The sequence below is a fragment of the Myxocyprinus asiaticus genome, chromosome 2 (assembly GCF_019703515.2).
Source record: "Myxocyprinus asiaticus isolate MX2 ecotype Aquarium Trade chromosome 2, UBuf_Myxa_2, whole genome shotgun sequence".
NCBI lineage: Eukaryota > Metazoa > Chordata > Actinopteri > Cypriniformes > Catostomidae > Myxocyprinus > Myxocyprinus asiaticus.
Window position 1 is genome coordinate 56917100 of NC_059345.1, and position 24373 is coordinate 56941472.

A 24373-nucleotide genomic window follows, 5' to 3' on the forward strand; every position below is an offset into this window, starting at 1 on the left:
AAAAAAAAGTTTTACCACTGTTATACTACTATAACTAGACAACATTCTTCTCTGTTCATATTTAAGTTAAGCTAAGAGTTGAATTTTATTTCTGACCACAGAGGTTTCAAAAAGCACACAGCTAGTTCAACACACTGTGTACCACTTTAATATGTGGCTTAGGGGTCTCCAAGCACTAGCTGACAATCTAGAACAGAGACACAAAGCAAGGGTCATGGTCACATTTTTCATATTAGGACTCATGTAACTAATCAGGTCTTAGATTGTGGACTAAAGGAGAAATGTAAATGTCCCACATTATTTTACCCAATCAAATGACTCATAAAAACCTTAAAGGGACAGTTCACCCAAAAATGAAAATTCTCTCATCATTTACTCGCCCTCGTGCCATCCGAGATGTGTATGACTTTCTTTCTCCTGCTGAACACAAATAAAGATTTTTAGAAGAATATCTCAGCTCTGTAGGTCAGTACAATGCAAGTGATTGGTGGCCAGAAACTTGAATGTCCAAAAAGCATATAAAGGCAGCATAAAAGTAATCCATAAGACTCCAGTTGTTAAATCTTTATCTTCAGAAGCGACATGATAGGTGTGGGTGAGAAACAGATCAATATTTATGTCCTTTTTTACTATAAATCTCCACTTTCACTTTCAATTTCTTCTGTTGTTTTTTGCCGATTGACATTCTTTGTGCATATCGCCACCTACTGGGCAGGGAGGAGAATTTACAGTAAAAAAAAAAAAAGACTTAAATATTGATCTGTTTCTCACACCATTCATATTGCTTCTGAAGACATGGATTTAACCACTGGAGTTGTATGAATTACTTTTATGCTGCCTTTATGTGCTTTTTGGAGCTTGAAAGTTCTGGCTACCATTCATTTGCATTGTATGGACCTACAGAGCTGAGATATTCTTCTAAAAATCTTCATTTGTGTTCAGCAGAAGAAAGAAAGTCATACACATCTCGGATGGCACGAGGGCGAGTAAATGATGAGAGAATTTTCATTTTTGGGTGAACTGTCCCTTTAATATTCTAAAACAACTCATTAATAACAGTAACAATATTCCTACACTGAGATGATAAAAAGGACATTATGCCCATAAAGGGTTGAAAGAAAATTCAGCCAGTAGATATAAAATATGGCAAGAAACGTGAACAAAATGTGAAAGACATGGATTAAGTGCTTAGACCAAACAGATCATCCCACTCTAAAAATAAAAATAAAAATGATTCCAATCATGTATTACTCATTACTTACAATGGTTAAAAAAACAACCTTTCTGCACCTGTGTTAGGATTTTCCACAGACACCAAAAAATATGCACAAGGTACATATGCAAAATGGCCATAATTGCAAGAAAAAAAGAGCAGTTTTTCAAACGTCATGCTTTGCCTATGGTTAGGGTTCAGGGAGTAGTTGGGAGGAAAGAGAAACAGACGCCGGGGTCGCGGGTGCGCTTCCTCTAAAGCGCGCGCGCGCGAGATATCAGCACAAGCGCTGCATGTCAAAGCTCAGGATCATCAATATGAAAACAGCCCATGACAGTTCGCTTTGTGCCTTTTATTTCTTCCCAACTTTCAGTTAACTTCTACACTGATATGAATGAATTACCGTCGAGGCGCTCGTGAAGCAAAAGTTTGCCAAGCGGAAGTTCGCGCGGTAGGAAATCTGAAAAAGAGTCGACAAGGCTGAAAATTACCTATTTATTGTTTAAAGTGCTTCGGAGCGGGATAGTATTTTGGAAAATGGACACTCACGTTAAGGAGGGACAACTTTATGTCCAACATCAGAAGTTTGGGAAGGTAAGACACACTTACTTAGGTTGAGCTTATCTCATGGGGCTTGTGTTTGATTAAAATAATGTCAGTTATCCAGCGTATGAGAACAGTCTGGCATTAGTGAATGCACTAAGTTACTAAATATAGTAGAGAATGACCTAAAACATCCACCGAAAAGCGCGAATAACGCTTAAATAAGTCTGCCATCTTATTAATTTTTTTTTCACTTTATTTGGAATCATTTTACTTTGTTTTCTTCATAGTCAATCGCCGTTTAAACGTGTCAACTCCGCGTTGGAAGGAGCGACTCTTATCTTTATTGCTCTCCTGAGACATGAGATGGTCACGTGAACGAGTAGATCAGTTAGATTCTGCTCTCCACAGCGCATATCTTTGTATTTGAACTTCAGTCAGGAGGATGCAGTGTCTTCAAGCAGAGAACTGTTGAAATGGATTGAAATCAATCCGTTTTTCTTTAATTTAATGAGAGATATCAAACCACAGTCAGCTGTTTCCCTGCAAATATTTTCCACTCTCCTAACTGTACACGTGCAATGCAGCATCATAGATGCCTGGGCGCAAACAGGTCCTGTTTGTTTTCTCTATGATTGACTGTGTTTTTTAACATTTCTTTGCCTTTATTTTGAGTCATATGTCTTCAGTTACACCTGTGCTGGATCAAAAATATCTTGCTTCTTTTTTAATCATGGGGCCAGGGCTTGTCACTACTTCATTATTCACTTCCTCAGTCTGTCTCTGTGAAACTTTGTGATATGAAAGTAAGCAAATTATGGGTGCATAGCTGCATGTCTTTAGCTCCAGGCAACGGCAGAGATTCAAATTTGGGAGGATGGAGTTCAGTGCTGGCATTTAGCCATGGAAGATTTTCTCAGATCCACTTGCAGAAATGCAATGGTAATACTGTAATACCTCAGTTAAGCAAAGAGTTTTGAAGTTATAGTAAAAACCCAGTGCCACTCACCTTTTTAAACTAGAAACCTAGAAGTATATGACTAGTTTTGTCTGCATGATAACGCTTCTCCTTTTAGAGGCTGAGAGGGTGTTGATAGACTCATTGTTGATGGTGTGATGGATGAATCATATTGCATACATGAGAGATGGTGTTCTAACAGATTAATAGCGCCAACAGACATATCGTTCACTGCATCCAACAGTTTGATGAGCCTTTTTTACGGCAACTATTAAATAAGTGTCAGACAGAATCTGCGGAGTGACTCTTGAAAAACATCTCCACAACACCTAACAAGTAAACCTGTGGATTATGCTTAATAACAGGAACATTACCCAAAGCAGAGGTTTAAAATCTGTCAGTGAACAAGAAGCTCTTTGATGGCTGTAGCAGCGCTGCATTGAAAGACTAAACAAGAATTAAAGAGACTTCTCAGAGAGAAAACCTGATGGTGTGGAACTCTGCACAAATATAGCTTTCTATATCTATCTATTATTGTATTTGCATATTAAGCAAAACGTGAATCGCTATTTGTAACATAATCACATTTTCCCCCAACCACTAATGCCTATAAAAGAAAGTCATATGTATTGAACATGAGGATTGAATAATTAGGTTATGGCATCATAAACTTTCTACAAAGTGGCCTTTGGGGGACCTGAAGTTTTAAGCCCTTCATGGATGTGGGTTTTTGGTGTGGTAATAGAAGTCAAATGAGTTTGTACAATACTTTTGGAGGCAAAAACAGTGCAGCATGTCATTTATACAACTAGGCTTGCAACTCGCACTGTCAAATCAGTTTAGGGACCGGAAACATGAGGACGGACATGACAATTAACACAAATTTGGAGAATCAAGGCCTCTTTCCAGCTTGTCCTTTTAGACATCTAGGGGTGGGCGATATGACCAAAATCTTATCACAATATAGTAATCTGTTCTGGAAAATCAATCAAATTCGGTTAATATATAAGATAACATTGTAATGCCTGTTTTTGGAAAATCCAGTCAGTGAATTTAATACTTTATAAATGATAACTACTACTTCTTATATAATTTTCTCTTTATTTGAAACTTTACAAACAGTCAAAGAAGAAAATGAAAAAATAAACATGTCACATTTTTAATCAGTCTTACCATAATGCTCAGTTTCACATTATGCCACACTTCTTAAGTTGTTGACCAGTATTATTATTATTATTAAAAACATTACTCAGGAAACTCAAGATCTTCTCAAAAGCAATGCAACAAAGAAAAAATAATACATAAGTAAAAAACACACAACAAAAATAACACTTCTTGTAGAAAATATCCAAAATTATGCAAACACTTCTTGCAACAAGAAAAAGTTCACCCAAAAATGTTCACCCAAAAATGAAAATTCTCTCATCATTTACTCACCCTCATGCCATCCCGGATGTGTATGACTTTCTTTCTTCAGCAGAACACAAATTAAGATTTTTAGAAGAATATTTCAGCTCTGTAGGTCCATACAATGCAAGTGAATGGGTGCCAAATGTTTGATGCTCCAAAAATCACATAGGTCAGCACAAAAGTAATCCATAAGACTCCAGTGGTTAAATCAATGTCTTCAGAAGCGATTTGGTAGGTGTGGGTGAGAAACAGATCAATATTTAGGCAATTTGTACTGTAAATTCTCCATGATCAGTCAATCTCCACTTTAACTTTCTCTTTTACATTCTTCTTGTGTTTTTGGTGATTCACATTCTTCATGCATACGCCACCTACTGGGCAGTGAGAAGAATTTCTAGCAAAAATGGACTTAAATATTGATCTGTTTCGCACCCACACCTATCATATTTCTTCTGAAGACATGGATTTAACCACTGGAGTCTTATGGATTACTTTTATGCTGCATTTATGTGATTTTTGGAGCATCAACATTTTGGCACCCATTCACTTGCATTGTATGGACCTACAGAGCTGAAATATTCTTCAAAAAATCTTCATTTGTGTTCTGCAGAAGAAAGAAAGTCATACACATCAGGGATGGCATAAGGGTGAGTAAATGATGAGAGAATTTTAATTTTTGGGTGAACTATCCCTTTAATTAATTTCAGAGCGCATCTTTTGGCTTTCATAATATTCTTTAGCGTGCCTCATTTTGAGGTGGTAAAACAGATTGCTTATATTTTGCTTATCAGAGTGATTATCGTCGTGCGACATAGTTTGCAGTAGGGCTGGGCGATTAATCAAATGTTATTTTCAGTTACGATTTTGGATTCCAACAATTATGAAAACAAGATAATCGAGATTATTGTGCCGCATTCCGTTTTTGCAATGAAACACCCCGGCATTATATCTTTAAAGCATCCTATATTAAAGTTCAAACAATAAGGAAGCCGGTTATGAAAATAAACTCAGAAACTGGCATTTCTCTGTGCGGTCAGTGCCGCGTCTATCAGTTGTGTGAAGTGACCAGGGAGAGACTGAATCTTCTCCCGGCTGATGCACACTCTGGCGCGGGGATGCTCGTCACTTGCACGCGTTTGCTGCAGTTAGATTATAACGTGATGGCTTGCAATGTATTGAATCATAATATATGTGTCTTGTTCACTGTGTGTATCTTATCATGAAGAAAATTGCCGATACGCAGCTCTATTAAGAAGAGAGAGGTTTTTATTTGGAAGTATTTTTTGGCTTGTTTTCCAAAATAATATCTAAAACAACATTTACTTTAGGAGTTATACTGCAGAAGAAAATATTGTTATCGGAGAATGTTGAATACAATATTTAATCAGGGCTTGACATTAACGCTTGTCTGGGACAAGTGGACTTTTTAAGGGGTAAGTGAAAGAGAATTTTATTTGCCCGACCGGACAAGCAGGCTGATTATAACGTCAATAACGAAAAAAATAACCGGCTATATTTGTGATAGGCTAGGCCTGTGTCACTTATTAGAAAGTTCATATTCTTATTCTGCTGTTGAAAATAATCCAGAGCACGTAATTTTATAATTCTCAAGTGATCTAGTAACAACTGTGCCCTGTTTGATTGACAGGCAGCGTATCTGTGTGTGCTGAACATAAGCGTGTGTTCCGAAATGCTTGCGCTAATGTGTGCCTGAATGGTCAAATACATTTCAAAATTACGCCAGAATGCCTGTCTTGGTGAGGTATTCATGTAAACACAGGGAGTGATGTCTAAAGTGAATGTAAACAGCAGAGAAAAAAGCGGATTTGTATTCAAATGTCGGACTTGTATAAATGTAACTAACAGACCTGCTGCTGTGTAGTGTGTCATTATAATAATCAAACAACTATAAGAAAATGAGAAAACACTCACTGCTCTTGACTGAGTAACTTAAAAAAGTATTCATGTATTCTAATCATACAGGGTTGTGGTTTTGAAACTGGTACTGAGAATCTGAAATTTTGGTATTATGATAAGGTAAAGCCTTTATTATACATGGTAGATCTTGCTGCAATAGCATGATGAAAAAGTAGATCTCATTCCACAGAAGTGTGAGCACCCCTGATGTAAATGATGGTGATGGAGGCTTTTCTTTATTTGACTACCATACATAACACAAAATAATGATCATATGACAATACTCCTCCCCTACCCAGTGCAGTTTACATTTCAAGTTCAAGGGAATCCACTGTTAAAAAGACAAGTTTTTTTTTAATTTTTTTTTTTTAAGTTCAGTAAATGCATGATGTTTCCAAAGTCAATGAGTAATCGTGTAAAATAATCATGATCTCAATATTGACCAAAATAATCTTGATTATGATCTTTGCCATAATCGAGCAGCTCTAGTTTGCAGATTAATTTTATCTGCTCTGTTGGATTTTATGAACCTACAACAACCACAGATGTCGCACCTGTTTTAATAACAAGCTCCATTTCATGTTCTTTGTTTCTATCGATCAAATCAGCAATAATTCATCAAATAATGATCAAATGATGGAAAAGTACAGATGTGCTGTGTCGTCAAGTGCACTTTCGGCACGTTAAAGAGATGATCCAGGTGTTTGGATCACAGTGACCATGTTTACATGCACTTAAGAAAATTGTTTATTCCAGGGGTTTTGCAGAAAGCGGCATTCTGAAACGTCATGTAAACGAGAACGGCAATTTGCTTTTGTCGATTTTTAAGGGATTAAGAGAAAGCAGTTTAACACACCTAGGTTTCTCCTGGAGAACGTGGCTTGTAAACGCGTAAGCGCCGTTGTAACAGGTTTTTGAAGAGTGAGCATGTGCGTGAACAGACCGGATAACTAACATCATAGGATGGAGCCCAACAACAAAATAGTGAAGTCTTCCTCGGATACTATGTTTGTTATTTACACAGGCGTCACGGGAAAATTACATTGCTGTGGAGAAAGCTGCTTACTGACCGAGCCGTATGTATACGGGAGTAAAGAGTAAGCCACCTATACAGTGCATATAAACAGGAATGCTGCTTTCTCACAATAAACCGCTTTCTGGTGTCCATGACTGACGCAATTAACATACAGGACGAATATAAACACTCAGCCTTTAACAGTTATCATGTTTATATTGTATCTCATGTCATGTTTTTGTTGAGAAAAACAAGTATCTCCACATGCTCAGTGGGTTGTCCCTTACCTCCGCATATATGTGCTCTTACATTGGGGGAATATCGGAGATTTACATGTCGGGAAACCCCACTATTGCAGCGCAATTCCGCTGCAGGTCACAATAGAAAGTTAAGAAAACAAACGCAGCAACAACTGTGTAATATCTATAAATAAAGCTAAACAACGGAAAGTAAAATAGCAAAGTCTTTCTTGGATGCCATGTTTGTTGTTTACAGAAGCTTCGCGGGGATTACGTTGCAACGGGGATGCTGCTTTCTGACGAGTTGCACATATACGGGAGTAAAGAGTACACCGCTTATACAGTGCATTTAAACAGGAACCCAGCTTTCTCGCAGTAAGACACATTCTCGCAATAACCTGCTTTTTGGTGTCCATCTAGACGTACAGACAGAACCGTTTGCTCATCAAATGTGGTCAACTTGTGTCCACACTGAGCAGCGCCACCCAGTGCATTCTGTTATAACTGCGAGTTTTAGTTATTTAGGATTTAATATGCATCTCACTGTATATATGGCCAGCAAAGCAAAACTTTGCGAAATTCGAATGGTATTTTTAATTGCACTTTAAACTAAACTAAAAAAGCAATTAAAATAATAATATAAAATAACTATAAAAATCTTATATATAACCACCTCCCCAAATCCAAACATTCACCGTCTCCAACAACCACATTTGCCATCACGCAAGTACGTCAGTGGCAACAGGTGGAAAATTACTAATAGCCTAAAGATTAAGAACTAAAGACAATTATAAATGTAAAGATAATAATAATCATAATAATAAAGCCTAATATATTCCCTTGTGTTCCCAAAATATTGCTGCTAAATGTGTGTTCTTATCGAATTTGTGTTTGTATTGCATTTTGGTAATACAGTTAATGCTGCCTAAAGAGAATAAAATAGAACTAAATTTTAGGTTCAAGGTGAACGTGTCTTGTATTATTTTATGATTTAATCACTTTAGTCTTTGTTTCTTTAATACAAAGAAATATATCACTGAACCTGCAGAGTTGCGTTCACAATGCATGTTAAGCACAAGCTGGTTTGTGGAAATAAAACTAAACTCACAGCACCTCCTGAGATGAGTGGTGATCATTTGCAGCATTCTTATAGATGACATTATTCTTGCAAACAGTTTTCAGATGAGTGAAACAGAGAAAAAAGAGTGATAACTCTTTACACGCGCTTGTTCCACGAGACAGGCTCGTACTGCATGCCCCTGAGCAAACAGCGAATCATACACGAGCACTGATAGCTTTTCTTAGACTGTTCTTAAAAACACAAGTGTGTTTCTTCAAGTGCACGTCTTTGTGTCTAACAGCATTTCTTGTCACGTGTCACTCTGAGACTTCTAACAGGTTGCCCGCCTGTTGAGGGTAGATGAGCAAAATTACTCATGCATGAAATACATTTGGACGAGGAGCTTGGGAACTGGATTCAGCCTCGTCGCATTTGGCGGGTGCTAGTTTCACACCCTGGGCTACTGTTTAATGTATTTGCTGACTTACCAGATCCTTAGTTTTTCTATTTCCCGATATTGTCGATCATCTTCGGTCAATTGAGTGTTGCAATCAGCAGCGGGTTCTTTGTAAGATATCATCGATATACGATTACATCGTCCTATCGCCCAGCCCTAAAGTGAACCGCTTGTGATGATGTATAATTTGCGTCTTGGCAGGCTCCCGATCGCAATTATCATGGTATAATGCATTTCTCACACCTGCTTGTGTCTAAATAAATCCCCTTCAGAGAGTAGCTCACATTCTTCACATCTCTTGCAATGCATCCTCAGGCTCGCGGCAGACAAACGCTAATTTTCATTACATCATTGCACATTCAATGCATCCGCAGGAGACAAAAACAGGTGTCATTTTGTGCATTTAAAGTTTTTAGTGGTAAAGCCAAAGAGATGCATACTTAACACAGCGAAGCTGATGTCTTCTTGAGTTGTTGCCTAGCTACAGTGGTAAACAGCTGCCGTTTGTACTCACGTTGATGACTCAATTGGAACGCAGTTTGGACTGAAATAATATAATGTGACTGGAGACCAGCAGGGACAGGGGGATGGGTGAGGAAATGAACCCGGGTGCGGTCCAAGCAATCGAACCAAGTGTGAAACGATGTGCCGTTGATCCCCGCCCGTTTTAGGATTCACGCAATGTGTTTTTATGGATTAAATTTAAAATTAAATGTTTTCATTTGAACTTATCAAACAGTAGTGTGTTTTTTTTTTTTTTACAAATTTGGGTTTATTGATTTCAGTGCCATTTTCAGAATGGAAGGCTAAATGTTTGGGCATGGAAATTATCTTTCAAGTCATGGAAAAGTCATGGAAAAGTCATTGGTTGAAAAGAGTGGGAACCCTGAGTATCGTCATATCGCCCAGCCCTGTAGATAACTGTGTAAAAAGTTCACCAGAGTTAACCAAACACTCATTTGTAACTGTACATATTGTAAATATTGAGTTACTTTGCCTAAGCATGTTATTCTAGAGCTTTTTTCAGAAGCGTTCTTTGGAAGCCTACAGAAGTGTTAACTGAGTTTGTTCATTAGTGGAATTTCTGACGTGTTGCAATTTCATACTAAAGCACATCTCTACCAATGCACATTTTCAAACGGAAGCTCTCCATTGTTTAGAACATAGCTGCTGCTGAATATGCATGTTTTGTGTGAAACACGTGAGATATATTGTGACAATCTCTGTCAATGCCAAACAGTTCACAGACTTGCTTGTGTGCAGAGGAGTGAAGTGATATTGGCTTTGGCCTGGCCCACATTGGCCTTTGCTCCTATATTTACTACAGCAGCAGAAACTTTATAGTGACTGACCAGTATACTCTGTTCAATAAATAACCAAAGACCCACTTCTTTTAATTGCAACTCATAAAATTAAATAACTTATGACACTAATGGAACTTGTTTATAAATTACTGATCATACTGCAGTATGTTCTGTTGTCTCCTCTAAATTGCAGACTGCTTAATTAAGGAAACATATAGCCTAATTAATTACACTAACAACGTATTTTATGCACTTTTTGTAAGTTGCTTGTCGAGTGTCAATCCTCTGGATGTCATATTGCAGAGACATTCAAAGTGGAAAGTTTTTCCCCCCATGCACTGTATATGTTTAGTGTGATTGGTGGGTTGACAGCTAACTTTCACTTTTTAACTGTGGTCTGTGAGAGTACTTGTTAAGGCAAAAGCTCACTTTGTGGAATTAAACGTGTTTTCTTTTGTGTTATATCTGCAGCTTGTCGCATCAGTCATTTGCTAAATGCTTTAGAGATTTTGTTTTATTATTGGATGTGTCAAGTTGTAAATTATACTATTATATACCCTTACATTGCAGCAATTGAAATACAATGGGAGGTGAAAATATAAAAGTTCAATTAAAATCAAATGCTCAAATGTTTGCATCATTTATGTTGGCCAACTTCGGAGTCAAAATGCATATACAACTTTTTGTTAATAGAGCAACATTTGCTGAGGGGTTCATTGACATTTTGGTGCCAGTGTCATGTTAATGTTTTATTTATGAAAATATGGATTAAATATTGAACTGATTGAGTCACTGAAGTGTGTGCAGTGTGGATGTATTTACATCTATATCAGCATTTTTATTTACTCTGTTTTACATGTCGCTTTCCATATAGGCAGTAATACATTTGTTAAACATACCCATACCTATATTGAGTTTCAGCACTTATACACGCACACAAGAAGACATACACATTTTGTCAGATAAGATTTGGATAGAGATTTGAGGAAATCATGAGTAACTCCATACAGTCCAATTGCATTTTTATTTATTAAGTTGATTTTGACATCGATTAATTTCTATATTATGCAGTATAGGCATTATTTAGTTCGTAGTGTAAAGTTAAAGCATAGTATTTCTCAAATTGTAAAAGAATAGTTTACGCAACTTAAGCTTAATTTTGTACTATTCTTACTAGTTTTAATTAAGTTACTGTTACTCTCTAAACCCTAAAGTTGTCATTAATAAAAACATTTTAAGTGGTCATAATTAAACAGTTCTTGAAATGACATTTTGGAATCATAAATATATACATTCTTTAAACTTTGGCTTTAAGTACTACTAACTCAAAATTATCAAGTACAAAATTGCAGCTGTGTGGAATCCCATAAGCCTAGTTATAAAATAGTTATTTAAAAATGTATATAGTTTTAATTCTTATGACTTGTTGTGGTTTTGTTGTGATTTGTGTGAAGTCACCATGAGGGTGATTAGTGTTACCTCTGGTGAACTTGGAGCCAGTTATATTGAAGCCATTCTTCTTTGCTCAAATGTAGTTTACAAAAGTGCAGATTTATGTGCACTAAGAAGTACTGAGGAGAATCAAATGTGCCATATGGCTAACTGAGATTCCAGTCATAATTTCCCTTATACTGTATAAGACATACTATAACGCAATTTAAATAATAACAATGATACTTTAATCACAGATGAGTTAAGTTTACATGTAACTAGTTAACATTACTTAAAATATATCAGTTCCCTATCTGTCACTCACTCGACATTGGTGTCGATGTAGTGACACTAGGGGTCACTCTTGGGAGCCCGAGACACCTCTGGTCTTTGATAAAAGGCCAATGAAAATTGGCGAGTGGTATTTGCATGCCACTCCCCCGGACATACGGGTATAAAAGGAGCTGGTATGCAACCACTCATTCAGATTTTCTCTTCGGAGCCGAACGGTCATGCTCATCGAGCTGAATACTACTGTTCATTCACCTCTGCTGGATCTGATGGCGCATTTCAGCGGCTTCTGCCCCCTCTGCACTGGTGCACTGCAGAGAACGCCCCTGGGCGCTAAAGCAGAAAAACTAGAGAGTATGTTTTTTTCCCCTCTAAAAGAGTATATATATTTCTCTAAAAGAGCGCACACACGGAACGTCTTTTTAAAGATGCGTCTTTTTAAAGATGCTTTTCTGATTGTGGGTTATTCTTGGTTGTGCTCGTTATCTCTTGCCTTCTAACGGTCACGATCACTGTCTTTCGTGTCTGGGCACTGCTCACGCGGAGACAGCGTTCGTGGATGGTCATGTTCTCATTGCGAGAATATGTCGATGGCAACGTTGCGGTCGCAGCTCGCCTTCGTAAGAAAGCGAGCCACCCCAGAGGCTCCCGCCTCGGTCCTTTTACCCACGGGTATGAGGCCAGCGCGGCTAGCACTGGGGGCGATTTCGACTTCTTATTCGGAGCCCGCGAAAATGATGAGCTCTCGAGCACAGCATCGGAGAGCGGGCTCGTCCAGTCGGAAGCCTCAGCTGGGCTCCTCACTTCAGGGTCGATTGCCCAGTCACAGGCTGATGCGGAGATGACGACATGCTTTCCCGGGCAGCCATGAGCGTCGGTTAAGAGTGGATTTCACCGTTCTTTCCTGAACCCTCGCGGCTCGGTGATTGGTTCCTGGGCTCGCGGCGCCGCTCAAAGCCACGCCCCGCCCCCGTTCCTTTCTTCCCGGAAGTGCATGAAGAGCTGACAAGGTCGCGGGAGGCACTTTTTACTGCCCGGTCCCGATCTTTTCAGCTTCCCCGCCCTCACTACCCTCGATGGTGGGGCGGCCAAGGGCTATTCGGCAATCCCCTGGTGGATAAAGGCGCTCGCAGTGCACCTATGCCCGTAGAGCGCCGCCACCTGGCGCGGGTGCCCAAAGCCCCCATCCAAGGCCTGTAGGTTTACGTCGTCTCTGTCGGCCAAGGCCTACGGTGCCGCTGGACAAGCCGCCTCCGCCCTGCACGCCATGGCTCTCCTGCAAGTCCACCAAGGCGCTAAAGGAACTGCACGAGGGTAGTTCTGCCCCGGGATTGATGCAGGAACTGCACGAGGGTAGTTCTGCCCCGGGATTGATGCAGGAACTGCGCTCGGCGACCGACCTCGCTCTCTAAGCGACGGAGGTCACGGCGTGATCTCTCGGGTGGACGATGACCACGCTAGTCGTCCAGGAGCGCCACCTTTGGCTCAACCTGGTCGAGATGGGTGAGGCTGACAAGACCTCCATTTCCCAGGCGGGCCTATTCGGCGACACCGTCGAGGACTTTGCCCAGCAGTTCTCGATGGTAGAGCAGTAGATGGATGCTAGCCGGCATATCCTGCCCCGGCGCGGCTCAAGATACCGCACCCTGTCTACTCATCACCAAGGGCATCCCCCTGCGGTGACTGCACCGGCTCCGTCGCAGCCCGCCCCTTCGGCCCGGCCCCGGCATGGAGCCCACCGCAGGAAGCAGACGCCACCCGTCTCGCAGCTGCCCAGAACCCGTGAAAGGCTTCAAAGCGCACTTGAGACGGGTGACCCAGGGACAACGAAACCCGCTGCTCTGGAGCTGGTAAGCAGATCTTCATCTTTTTGTTACCTTTTGCGCTGCATGCCCAAGTGGCTGCAGTACTCAAGAGCTCAGCAAGAGCGGTTTCCTTGTTCCCTGGGTCACGTATCCAGTGTGTATGGCCGTCATCATGACCACCATCCACCACTCCATTTGGCAGGTTTGGTGCCCCAGCGGCGGAGCGCCCAGCTGTGGCACAAATCCACCCCCGATGTGACAGTCTCCACGGGTCACGAGGACAGGCCTCTTCCTCCCCCATCCCAGGCTGTTCTGGGGGTGGTCACAAGGAGCCAGGTAAATGCTTCGATGTCCTTAGACTCAGCACGGCCACGACGTGGTGTGACACCTCGAGCTCCGCCCCGCCGCGAGGCCCCACTTGCCGGTACATCCGATGACGTTGTCCCTTTGGTCCCCCTTGTGCGGAACTTGGACGCATGGCTTGCGCTTTCCAATACATCACGAGGGCTGGTCCGGACCGTCCGACTCGGCTGCTCGATTCACTTCGCCGGGCATCCGCCCAGGTTCAGCAGTGTCCACTTCACCTTGGTGAAAGACGAAAACGCTGCTACCTTGCGCAGAGATCACTACCCTCCTACGGAAGGGCGCGATAGAACCTGTCCCTCCAGCCGGGATGAAGAAGGGGTTTTTTCAGCCCCTACTTCATCGTACCGAAAAAATGTGGTGGGTTGAGGCCAATCTTGGACCTGTGAGTTCTGAACTAGGCTTTACACAGACTCCCGTTCAAGATGCTGACGCAAAGACACATTCTAGCGAGCATCCAGCATCAAGATTGGTTCGCGGCGGTAGACCTGAAGGATGCATACTTCCACGCCTCGATCCTTCCTCGACACAGACCCTTCCTGCGGTTTGCGTCTGAGAGTCAGGCGTATCAGTACAAAGTCCTCCCTTTCGGCCTGTCCCTGTCTCCTCGCGTCTTTACGAAAGTCGCCGAGGCTGCCCTTGCCCCGTTGAGGTGGGCATTCGCGTTCTCAACTATCTCGACGACTGGCTAATCCTAGCTCACTCTCGAGACGTGTTGTGCGCACACAGGGACCTGGTGCTCTCACACCTCAGCCGACTAGGGCTTCGGGTCAACTGGGAAAAGAGCAAGCTCCTCCCGGTTCAGAGTATCTCTTTTCTCGGATTGGAGTTGGACTCAGTCTCCTTGACAGCGCGCCTTATGAACGAGCGCGCCCAGTCGGTGCTGGCCTGTTTGAAGGCGTTCAAACAGGGAACAGCGGTTCCACTGAAACTTTTTCAGAGGCTTCTGGGGCATATGGCATCCTCGGTGGTGGCCACCCCGCTCAGGTTGATGCATATGAGGCCGCTTCAGCACTGGCTCCAGACTCGAGTCCCGCGACGGGCATGGCGCCACGGGACACAATGCGTGGCCATCACGTTGGTCTGTCACCGTCTTTTCAGCCCTTGGACCGACCTCTCGTTCCTACGGGCAGGTGTTTCTCTAGAACTGGTACCCAGGCGCGTCGTGATCACGACAGATGCCTCCAAAACGGGCTGGGGTACCGTTTGCAACGGGCACGCAGCCGCCGGCCTCTGGACGGGTCCGCGACTGCATTGGCACATCAACTGCCTCAAGTTGTTGGCAATTCTGCTCGCCCTGCGGAGGTTTCGGCCGTTGATCCAGGGCAAGCATGTGTTAGTTCAGACACGACAACGGTAGCATATGTCAACTGCCAAGGTGGTTTACGCTCTCGTTGTATGAAACAACTCGCCCGCCGTCTCCTCCTCTGGAGTCAGCAGCACCTCAAGTCGCTGCAAGCCACTCACATCCCGGGCAACCTCAGCACTACGGCGGACGCGCTGTCACAACAGGTTACCCTCAGGGAAGAGTGGAGACTCCACGTTCAGGTGGTCCAGCTGATTTGGAGTCGATTCGACAGGCACAGGTGCACCTGTTCACCTCCCAAGAATCCTCCCCACTGCCCGCTCTGGTACGCCCTGACCGAGGCCTCCCTCGGCATAGACGCACTGGCACACAGCTGGCCCCCTGGCATTCGCAGAAGTTTCCCCCAGTGAGCCTACTTGCACAGACCCTGTGCACAGACCCTGTGCAAGGTCAGGGAGGACGAGGAGCAGGTCGTCCTGGTAGCACCCTACTGGCCCGCCCAGACGTGGTGCTCGGACCTCACGGTCCTCGTGACAGCTCCCCCCTGGCAAATTCCCCTGAGGAAGGACCTTCTTTCTCAGGGAAGGGGCACCATCCGGCACCCACGCCCAGACCTCTGGAATCTTCATGTCTGGCCCCTGGACGGGACGCGGAAGACCTAAGCTGTCTCCCACCTGCGATGGTAGACATGATCACTCAGGCTAGGGCTCCCTCTATGAGGCGCCTGTATGCCTTTAAGTGGCGTCTGTTCGCTAAGTGGTGTTCTTCCCAACGGGAAGACCCCCAGAGATGCACAGTCAGATCAGTGCTTTCCTTCCTGCAAGAGAGGTTGGAAGGGAGGCTGTTCCCTTCCACCTTGAAGGTGTACGTTGCTGCCATAGCAGCACACCACGATGCAGTCGACGGTAAGTCCTTAGGGAAGCACGACCTGATCATCAGGTTCCTAAGAGGCGCCAGGAGGCTGAATCCCTCCAGGCCGCGCCTCGTTCCCTCATAGGACCTCTGTAGTTCTTCAGGGTCTACAGAGAGCCCCCTCTGAGCCCTTGCAGTCAGCCGAGCTTAAGGCACTCTCCTTGAAGACTGCCCTCCTGACTGCGCTCACTTCCATCAAGAGGGTAGGTGACCTGCAAGCGTTCTCTGTCAGCGAAACGTGCCTGGAGTTCGGTCCAGGTTACTCTCACGTGATCCTGAGACCCTGACCGGGCTATGTGCCCAAGGTTCCCACCACCCCTTTAGGGACTAGGTGGTGAACCTGCAAGTGCTGCCCCAGGAGGAGGCAGACCCAGCCCTGTCGTCGCTGTGTCCAGTGCGCGCTTTACGCATCTATTTGGATCGCACGCAGAGCTTTAGAATCTCTGAGCAGCTCTTTGTCTGCTTTTGGTGCACAGCGGAAAGGAAGCGCTGTCTCCAAGCAGAGGATCACCCACTGGCTCGTTGACGCCATAACTATGGCATATCTCACCCAAAACATGCCGCCCCCGGTAGGGCTACGAGCCCATTCTACCCGTGGTGTAGCGGCTTCTTGGGCCTTGGCCAGAGGTGCCTCTCTAACAGACATTTGCAGAGCAGCGGGCTGGGCAACACCCAACACCTTTGCAAGGTTCTACAACCTCTGGGTGGAACCGGTTTCGTCCCAGGTAGTGGCATGCAACACAAGAGGATAAGCCTGGGATAGCCGGCCGGGTGTATCGCTTGCACATAGCGCCTTCCACCTCCTTTTGAGCTGAAGACGTGCGCCGTTAATTCCCAGTAGTGTTCACAAAATTTGTTCCCTGGTTGACTTCCTCCGAGCCCTGTGGCAGTCGAGTTTTCAGAGAGACTCACTGCCGGCCCAGTACACGCGCTAACTAAGAGCCCTGTTCTGGGGTAGGTGCTCCGCATGTGGCGGTTCCCTGTAAGGCTAACCCCATGCGATCCATATCTTCCGCTAATTCGTTTCCCTGCTGGCAAACTGCGTCTTCCTTGGGCAGAGCCCCTCTGCCCCAGTCTCCATGTTTGTAGTAACTCCTCCCCCATTGGGCAGGATCTACCTTGAAGGCTCTCCAAATGTTTGGAAAGACCATGTGACGTATTCTTCCACTTAAATATCCCCCCCTCTCTTGGGGCGAGGTGTGGTCTCCACGGTGTCCTCCCCTTGGGAGGGACACCCCCCGACTAGACCTGGCGGCCCAGTCGGATAATCCCCCTTCTTTTTTAGGGAGTGGAAAAAGAGAAGGGGAAAAGAGGCCACGACTGGGTTAAGCCTGTCTCTATCTTTGGGTAGTCGACTTGTCCCCAAAAAGGGCCGTTCGACACTCATAACTGTGTTGGGGGAGGTTACGTGTCGACCTGGTGTGCTGGCTATGAGGCACACAGCAAGTCTGCCCACCACACACCGCCAGTTCACGTAACACATTTCAGCCTTGTGGTGTTTTGTATAGGGACCCCTAGTGTCACTACATCGACACCAACGTCGAGTGAGTGACAGATAGGGAACGTCATGGTTACTGGTGTAACCTCCATTCCCTGATGGAGGGAACGAGACGTTGGTCCCTCCTGCCACAATGCTGAACTACCCGCTGAAATGGCCGGACCTTATATCGGCTCCTCAGCGTAAAACCTGAATGAGTGGTTGCATACCAGCTCCTTTTATACCTATATGTCCGGGGGAGTGGCATGCAAATACCACTCGCCAATTTTCATTGGCCTTTTATCAAAGACCAGAGGTGTCTCGGGCTCCCAAGAGTGACCCCTAGTGTCACTACATCGACACCAACGTCTTGTTCCCTCCATCAGGGAACGGAGGTTACACCAGTAACCATGACATTTAGTTTACTTGAGCCTAATATGTATGCATTCTTAGAAAAAGCATGCAAACCTATTGCCTTAAGAAATCTAAGTAAAGTCAACTAATTTGTTTTTACGGTGTGTATTCGCTGGTGTTGATGTATGTTTTTTAAAGAATGTCCTCCTCTTTAAATATGAGTTATAGTCAAAAGAAAGAGGGCAGTGTTTACATCGGCTGTCTGTACAATGGCCAGCTTTTAACATTGAGCCATGACCAGTTGCTGTGACTCTGGAGTGTTCTGTGTATATAAGGTTGAAAAGGTATTTCTGCTATTTTATCGTTTTATGTTTCAGTTTCTGCTTATCTCTGATTTTTGCATGACTATTTGCATTACAGCAACATGAGTGACGGTAGTTATTTCATGATGTGCTCAGGTGTATCTTTAGGTTTATGGCTTTGTGGTCATCATTGGACTTTCAGAGCACTGACCCTTCAATTGACTGTAAACTGACAGGAAAGGTTTGTAGCATACGAGGGGTTAATTAAGGCAGAAGGGTGCTTGAATGACCTAACAAGACTCCCTTTCAGTATGCTGAGAATCGCTATAGAGGAATGTAGTGGACTTGTGAATAGAATTTGTTGTGAGGGAAGTGAATTTGTAACATTTCACATTTCATTGTAAATGGCTTACTGTAAACTCAAGTTTGTGCAGATAATGCTAATGCCAGAGATGAACTATAATATATATATATATATATATATATATATAAAAAAGAAATGCATTGCATTTTTCTTTTCATGTATTAGACTGGCCATGGCAGTGTGTGTGCTGCAGTGATGAAAACAAGCCACGACGCATCTGCATCTCAAAAGTGAATCAGCTTGGATAAATCAAGAGCATTTCAATCACACACACACACACACACAAAAGTCCACTTGTGCCTTTTCTGAAGTTCATCCTTTCTTGTTATGTTAAACTATGTCAAGAACTGTGCCACACTCATTCTCAAACACATACACCCATACACACATACTGTAGATGACTTTTGTTTGCTATAGAATTTGCAGTTTGTTGTCCATTTGGAGGAAGGGGCTTGATAGTCATTGCCATTGTCAAGTTGGTCTTGTCGACCTCCGCATTATAACCTCACATGCTAAATAAAGATAATGACATAAACATGACACTCTTCTTATCCAGTAGGCCACAAAATTCAGTGCTCCCTTCACAAATTTAAAGTAATTTTCTAAATTATGTTTTTTCTTCTAAAAATAAATAAATGTTTGTTTTTTTGTAATTGCAAAATAAATTTTTAGAAATATTTTATAATAAATTGTCATGGAAATTAATGATCAATTAATCGTTAATGGTAGTACTGCAAAACTCACAAGGAAATAATAATATGTGCATGTAGCCTAATGTTTAAATAATTCATTATTTAAATAAATAAGTTGGGTTCTGAACTCGTGACTACATTGGTACAGCTAGTAAAAACATGCATCAAACATCCACACCAACCCAGCCTTGTTTTTTTATTTAGATATGCATCCAATAACCTACAAACAAGGAAGTCTTAAATAATGCCTAACCTAAAGACTCTGCTAATTAAATTCAGCTGACTCGATACATGTGTTAGCGGACTATTATAATGGCCTTTTCGGACAACACATTGTTTCTTAGAGCTGGCAGAAAATACTCAAAACAGACACAAGCAGCGTATCTATCAACCGAAAATAATATAATATTGAGCCGTCGCATTGGAGTGACGTCACCTCCCCTCTTCGAATGATTGGCTAGAGGAGGAGCTGTCGATCAAGAACTAGTGGACCAATGGGGACGCAAAACGGCCCCTGATTTACATGAAAAACTACTCACAAGTTTTGGAAAACCAAGCGCAGAACTTGGAATCAAAAGCAAAGAAAAATACAGCGTAAGCGTAAAAAAAAAAAAAAAAAAAAAAAAAGAATTATAATAATAATATGAGCAAAATTATCAGAGAGCACAGAAAACAGTAATATAACCAAGGAAAACATTATTTTGTTTGATATTCTGATGACTTTTATTTATTTTTTATTTTTTTTATTTGGTTTTGCAGCATATTTTACATTTATCTGTTTTTGATTCATGCTTGTTATTTTTTGATCTGCACTTATTATTTTGATCTGCGCTTTTTATTTTTGCGCTTATTATTTTTTGATTCACGCTTATTATTTTGATACACGCTTATTATTTTTGGATCCATGACCGCAATACTTTTGACAGGTTTTTGATCCCATTGTTCTCCTCCAAATATATTTTCAGGTCACTGTATTATAATACATGTAGGCTGTGTTTAGTATGAATTTTTGAATGGTTTAATATAATGTTAACGTATTACTGTTAATTATAACTTGAATAGAACATACAGATTCAAGTTCATTACAGGGGTCATCTCATGAGGACATCTTGACATTTTGACATGTCATTGTCCTATAAAACATACTGTAAGTTTCAGAACTTAAAACTTCCTCTCCAATGCAAAAAAAGCATTTATTGAAACCAAGCTGCAAAAACGCCTTCTGCGGTTTTCAGACGTCACAGAGAGGGCTCATTAATTCATGACCACCTCCACAGCAAGACATCAATGCCTAATTTTACATCATGGCACTGGCGTTTAGTCAGCTGAAGAGAAGAGAGCAGGACAGATAGGCCTATTATTCCTGCACACCAAAGGGGACTAACACAGGACACCTTTTTTATGCCCATCTTGACTATTTTAAATTACTTTTCTACTGTATATAATCATGCACTAGACAAGGCATGTGTCGCGCTGCTATTAAAGGTGCACTAAGTTTTTGCGTATTAAAAAAGTTTTACAAATAAAGACCTGAATAGCATTTTTTAGAAATACGTTGAAAATGATGTACACTTACATGAGATGAAGACAGTCATATCAGAAGCCTAATAAAAGCTGTTTAATTTTACATAGAGCGGGTCACCCTCTCATGGGCACTGCCATGTTGACAGCACATGACACTGTGACATGCAGTTGACTTAGTTACTACTATTAATATTGACAGTAATAACATCCCCCAGCACTGTAGGGAATCAACAGCTAGCTAACGTCCTGAATGTGTTTTACTGTACCACACCCGCTCCGACCTTACACAAACATTTACACCTCCTGCCACCACCCTCCTCCCCTCTCCTTCTACTCAACATGCACTTAAGATCTGTGAAGATGATGTGTGCCGGGTATTCCGGAAACAGAAGACAAGAAAATCACAGGGCCCAGATGGTGTTTCACCCACTTGTCTAAAATCCTGTGCTGACCAGCTGGCCCCATTTTCACACAGATCTTCAGCAGATCACTGGAGCTGTGTGAAGTTCCCTGGTGCTTCAAATGCTCAACAATCATCCCCGTCCCAAAGAAACCCAAGATCAAAGGACTTAATGACTACAGACCATCGCTCTGACGTCTGTGGTCATGAAGTCATTTGAGAGACTGGTGTTGGCCCACCTGAATGTCATCACTGAACCCTTTCTGGATCCCCTTCAGTTTGCTTATAGAGCAAACAGGTCTGTGGATGATGCAGTCAGTATGGGACTGCATTACATTCTTCAACATCTAGACAGACTAGGGACTTATGCAAGGATACTATTTGTTGACTTCAGTTCGGCTTTTAACACCATCAACCCAGGCTCTCCTATGGACTAAATTAACCCAGCTCTCTGTTCCCGGCTCTGTCTGTCAGTGGATCACCAGCTTTCTGACAGACAGGCAGCAGCTAGTGAGAATGGGGAAATTCACCTCCAGCCCATGTACGATCTGCACTGGTATCCCCCAGGGATGTGTGCTCTCCACACTACTCTTCTCCCTCTACACAAATGACTGCACTGCCAAGGACCCCTCTGTTAAGCTCCTGAAGTTCGCAGATGACACTAAAGTCATCGTCCTCATCCAAGATAATGAGTCTGCATACAGAAGGGTGGTTGAACAGCTGGCTGTCTGGTGCAGTCAAAACAACCTGGTGCTGAACACGCTTAAAACAGTGGAGATGATGGGCTTTAGGAGGAACACCCCAACATTAACCCCGCTCACCATTCTGAACAGCACTGTGGAAGCAGTGGAGTCTTTCAGGTTCTTGGGCTCTACCATCTCACAGGACCTGAAGTGGGACACCCACATTGACCCACATTGATTTTGAAAAAGGCTCAGCAGAGGTTGTACTTCCTTTGCCAGTTGAGGAAGTTCAACCTGCCACAGGCGCTGCTGTTATAGTTCTACTCAGCAGTCATTGAGTCTGTCCTTTGCACTTCTGTAACTCTCTGGTTTGGTTCAGCTACCAAGTCAGGCATCAGAAGAATTCAGAGGATAGTTCAGACTGCTGAGAGGTGTTGGGCCTCATGTATTCAGATAGAAGACAAAGGCAGGCCTAACACAGTCTTAAAAACATAACTCAAGCCCCCACCTTCTAAGTCGTAAATTTTACTGATAAAAATCGCGCCAAAATCAAACAAAGGGAGTCCAAAACAGACTACAAATCCATGAAGCCTTGCTCACTAAAGGATCGAGCGCTCCTATTGGATAGGCACACAACAGAACGTCCCTCAAACATGACATCATCAGGAGTTGAAATAATTCTGAAATGCATCCAGAATTCGCTTCCAGCGACTTCGTTCACCGAATAAAGACGTAGCTTTTGCTGCTCTCCGGTGCAACCTCGTGGCACAAGGAAGTAATGTCCGACTTGAAACTGTAGCCATACAATCTCCATCTCGCTGGACGAGTTGAGATTGCTCTGTTTTCAACTAAACACTCTAACGGATCCGAAGGAGATCGCCGAGCAATTCGCATCTTCATCCGTTTGCCTACAGAAGTGAAGAGATTAAAGATTTCTCTTCCATCTTCAATCAAGTCGACATTTCTGAGTTCTCTGCCAGCCCGCCGACAATCAACAGCCGTACCGCCCGCCGACAGAGCGAGGAAACGGCCTCCCGTCATCACCCGAGCCTCAAGGAACCAGGTCAAAGTTAAAGGACGGAGGAAAACACATTCTACCTGTGTCCTCATGCGATTCAAGTAAGAGGTTACGTCTGGGCAGAGATAGAATATTATAGTGTGTTATTCTTGTGTTTCAAGGTTTTTGCTTGTACAGTTTACGGACCGCCATGTCCGCTCATTATTAATACTCAGGGTATTAATTATCACAAATTTGTTTTGCTGTATTGTGGTCCAACCAAATTGGATTGTGCAATTTCGCCATCGCGGGTGAAACAGAAACTGAGTTCATCCATTTATGAGTCAAATAACGCAGGACTTTTACGAGCCCCGCTCGTAAAACCGCGTCTCTGAGTGACGAACACAGCTGCTTTCTCTCCCGCTATCGCGAAATCAGCTTTAGGGCTGTCACTTAATCATCTCATCTCTCTCTCTCGCTCTCTCTCTTACTAATCACACACACACACACACACACACACACACTGTCACACACACACACCTTATGTGTTATAGGATTATTTTGATTTCCATATCTAATCATATCACTGTTTAGTTTGTAGTTGTAAGTCGGAAGTTTATTGACTGCATTGTATTAATTATTAATTGATATTACTGCATAAATAAACTTTGTTTATATTACAAAGAGAAGTGTTTTGGTTTGTTTTGCATACGCCTGTGTCATGCTGACGGGATGTCAGTGCTCGGATTCAAACCTTCATTCACTGTTTTTTTTTCCCGAAAATCGATATTCTTCGGATGTCGATTTTCCTAAGAAAACAATCTAATATTGAGACTGTTTTACTATTCGGTTATTAGTCCCTGATTTCAGGGTGGTGCCCCGTCAATGTTAATCCTTATTAATATTCTACTGATTTTTGATAATTGATAATTATCTTTGATTATTGTTGAATTTGAATGATCAGTAAGCTAGTGTTCATTTTAATTAATGTTTTATCGATGTTAACAATTGACGATTATCTTTGATAATTGTTGATTTTAAAGGATTAAAAAAGCTAACATTGATTCTCATCAATGTTCTATTGATTTTAATAATTAATAATTATCTTTGATAATTATTAATTATTGCTAATAACCAAACTTGCTCCTAAACATAGGACACTACATTTACTGGAGCCCCATATGAGGTTTTAATGAGTTAGATCCAATTAATTAACTTAAATATTAATTAATAACTACAGAAATTTAATTATTTCTGATAGTAACACTGATCTAAACAACAGGTAAAGCCCTACAGAGGATTATTGGCGCTCCCCTACCCACTCTGCTAGAACTGTACACATCCAGAGTGATGAAA

General features: G+C 42.6%; 1 protein-coding gene across 1 annotated transcript in view; it reads left to right on the forward strand.

The window, feature by feature from the left end:
- The first annotated feature begins 1428 nt into the window (after positions 1-1428).
- Positions 1429-24373, forward strand: part of dok1b (docking protein 1b) — a 37869-nt gene continuing 14924 nt past the window's right edge. Inside the window, exon 1 of the mRNA XM_051648698.1 lies at positions 1429-1807. Coding sequence (XP_051504658.1) covers positions 1751-1807 — 57 coding nt within the window. The 5' untranslated portion in view covers positions 1429-1750. The remainder of the gene's footprint in view (positions 1808-24373) is intronic.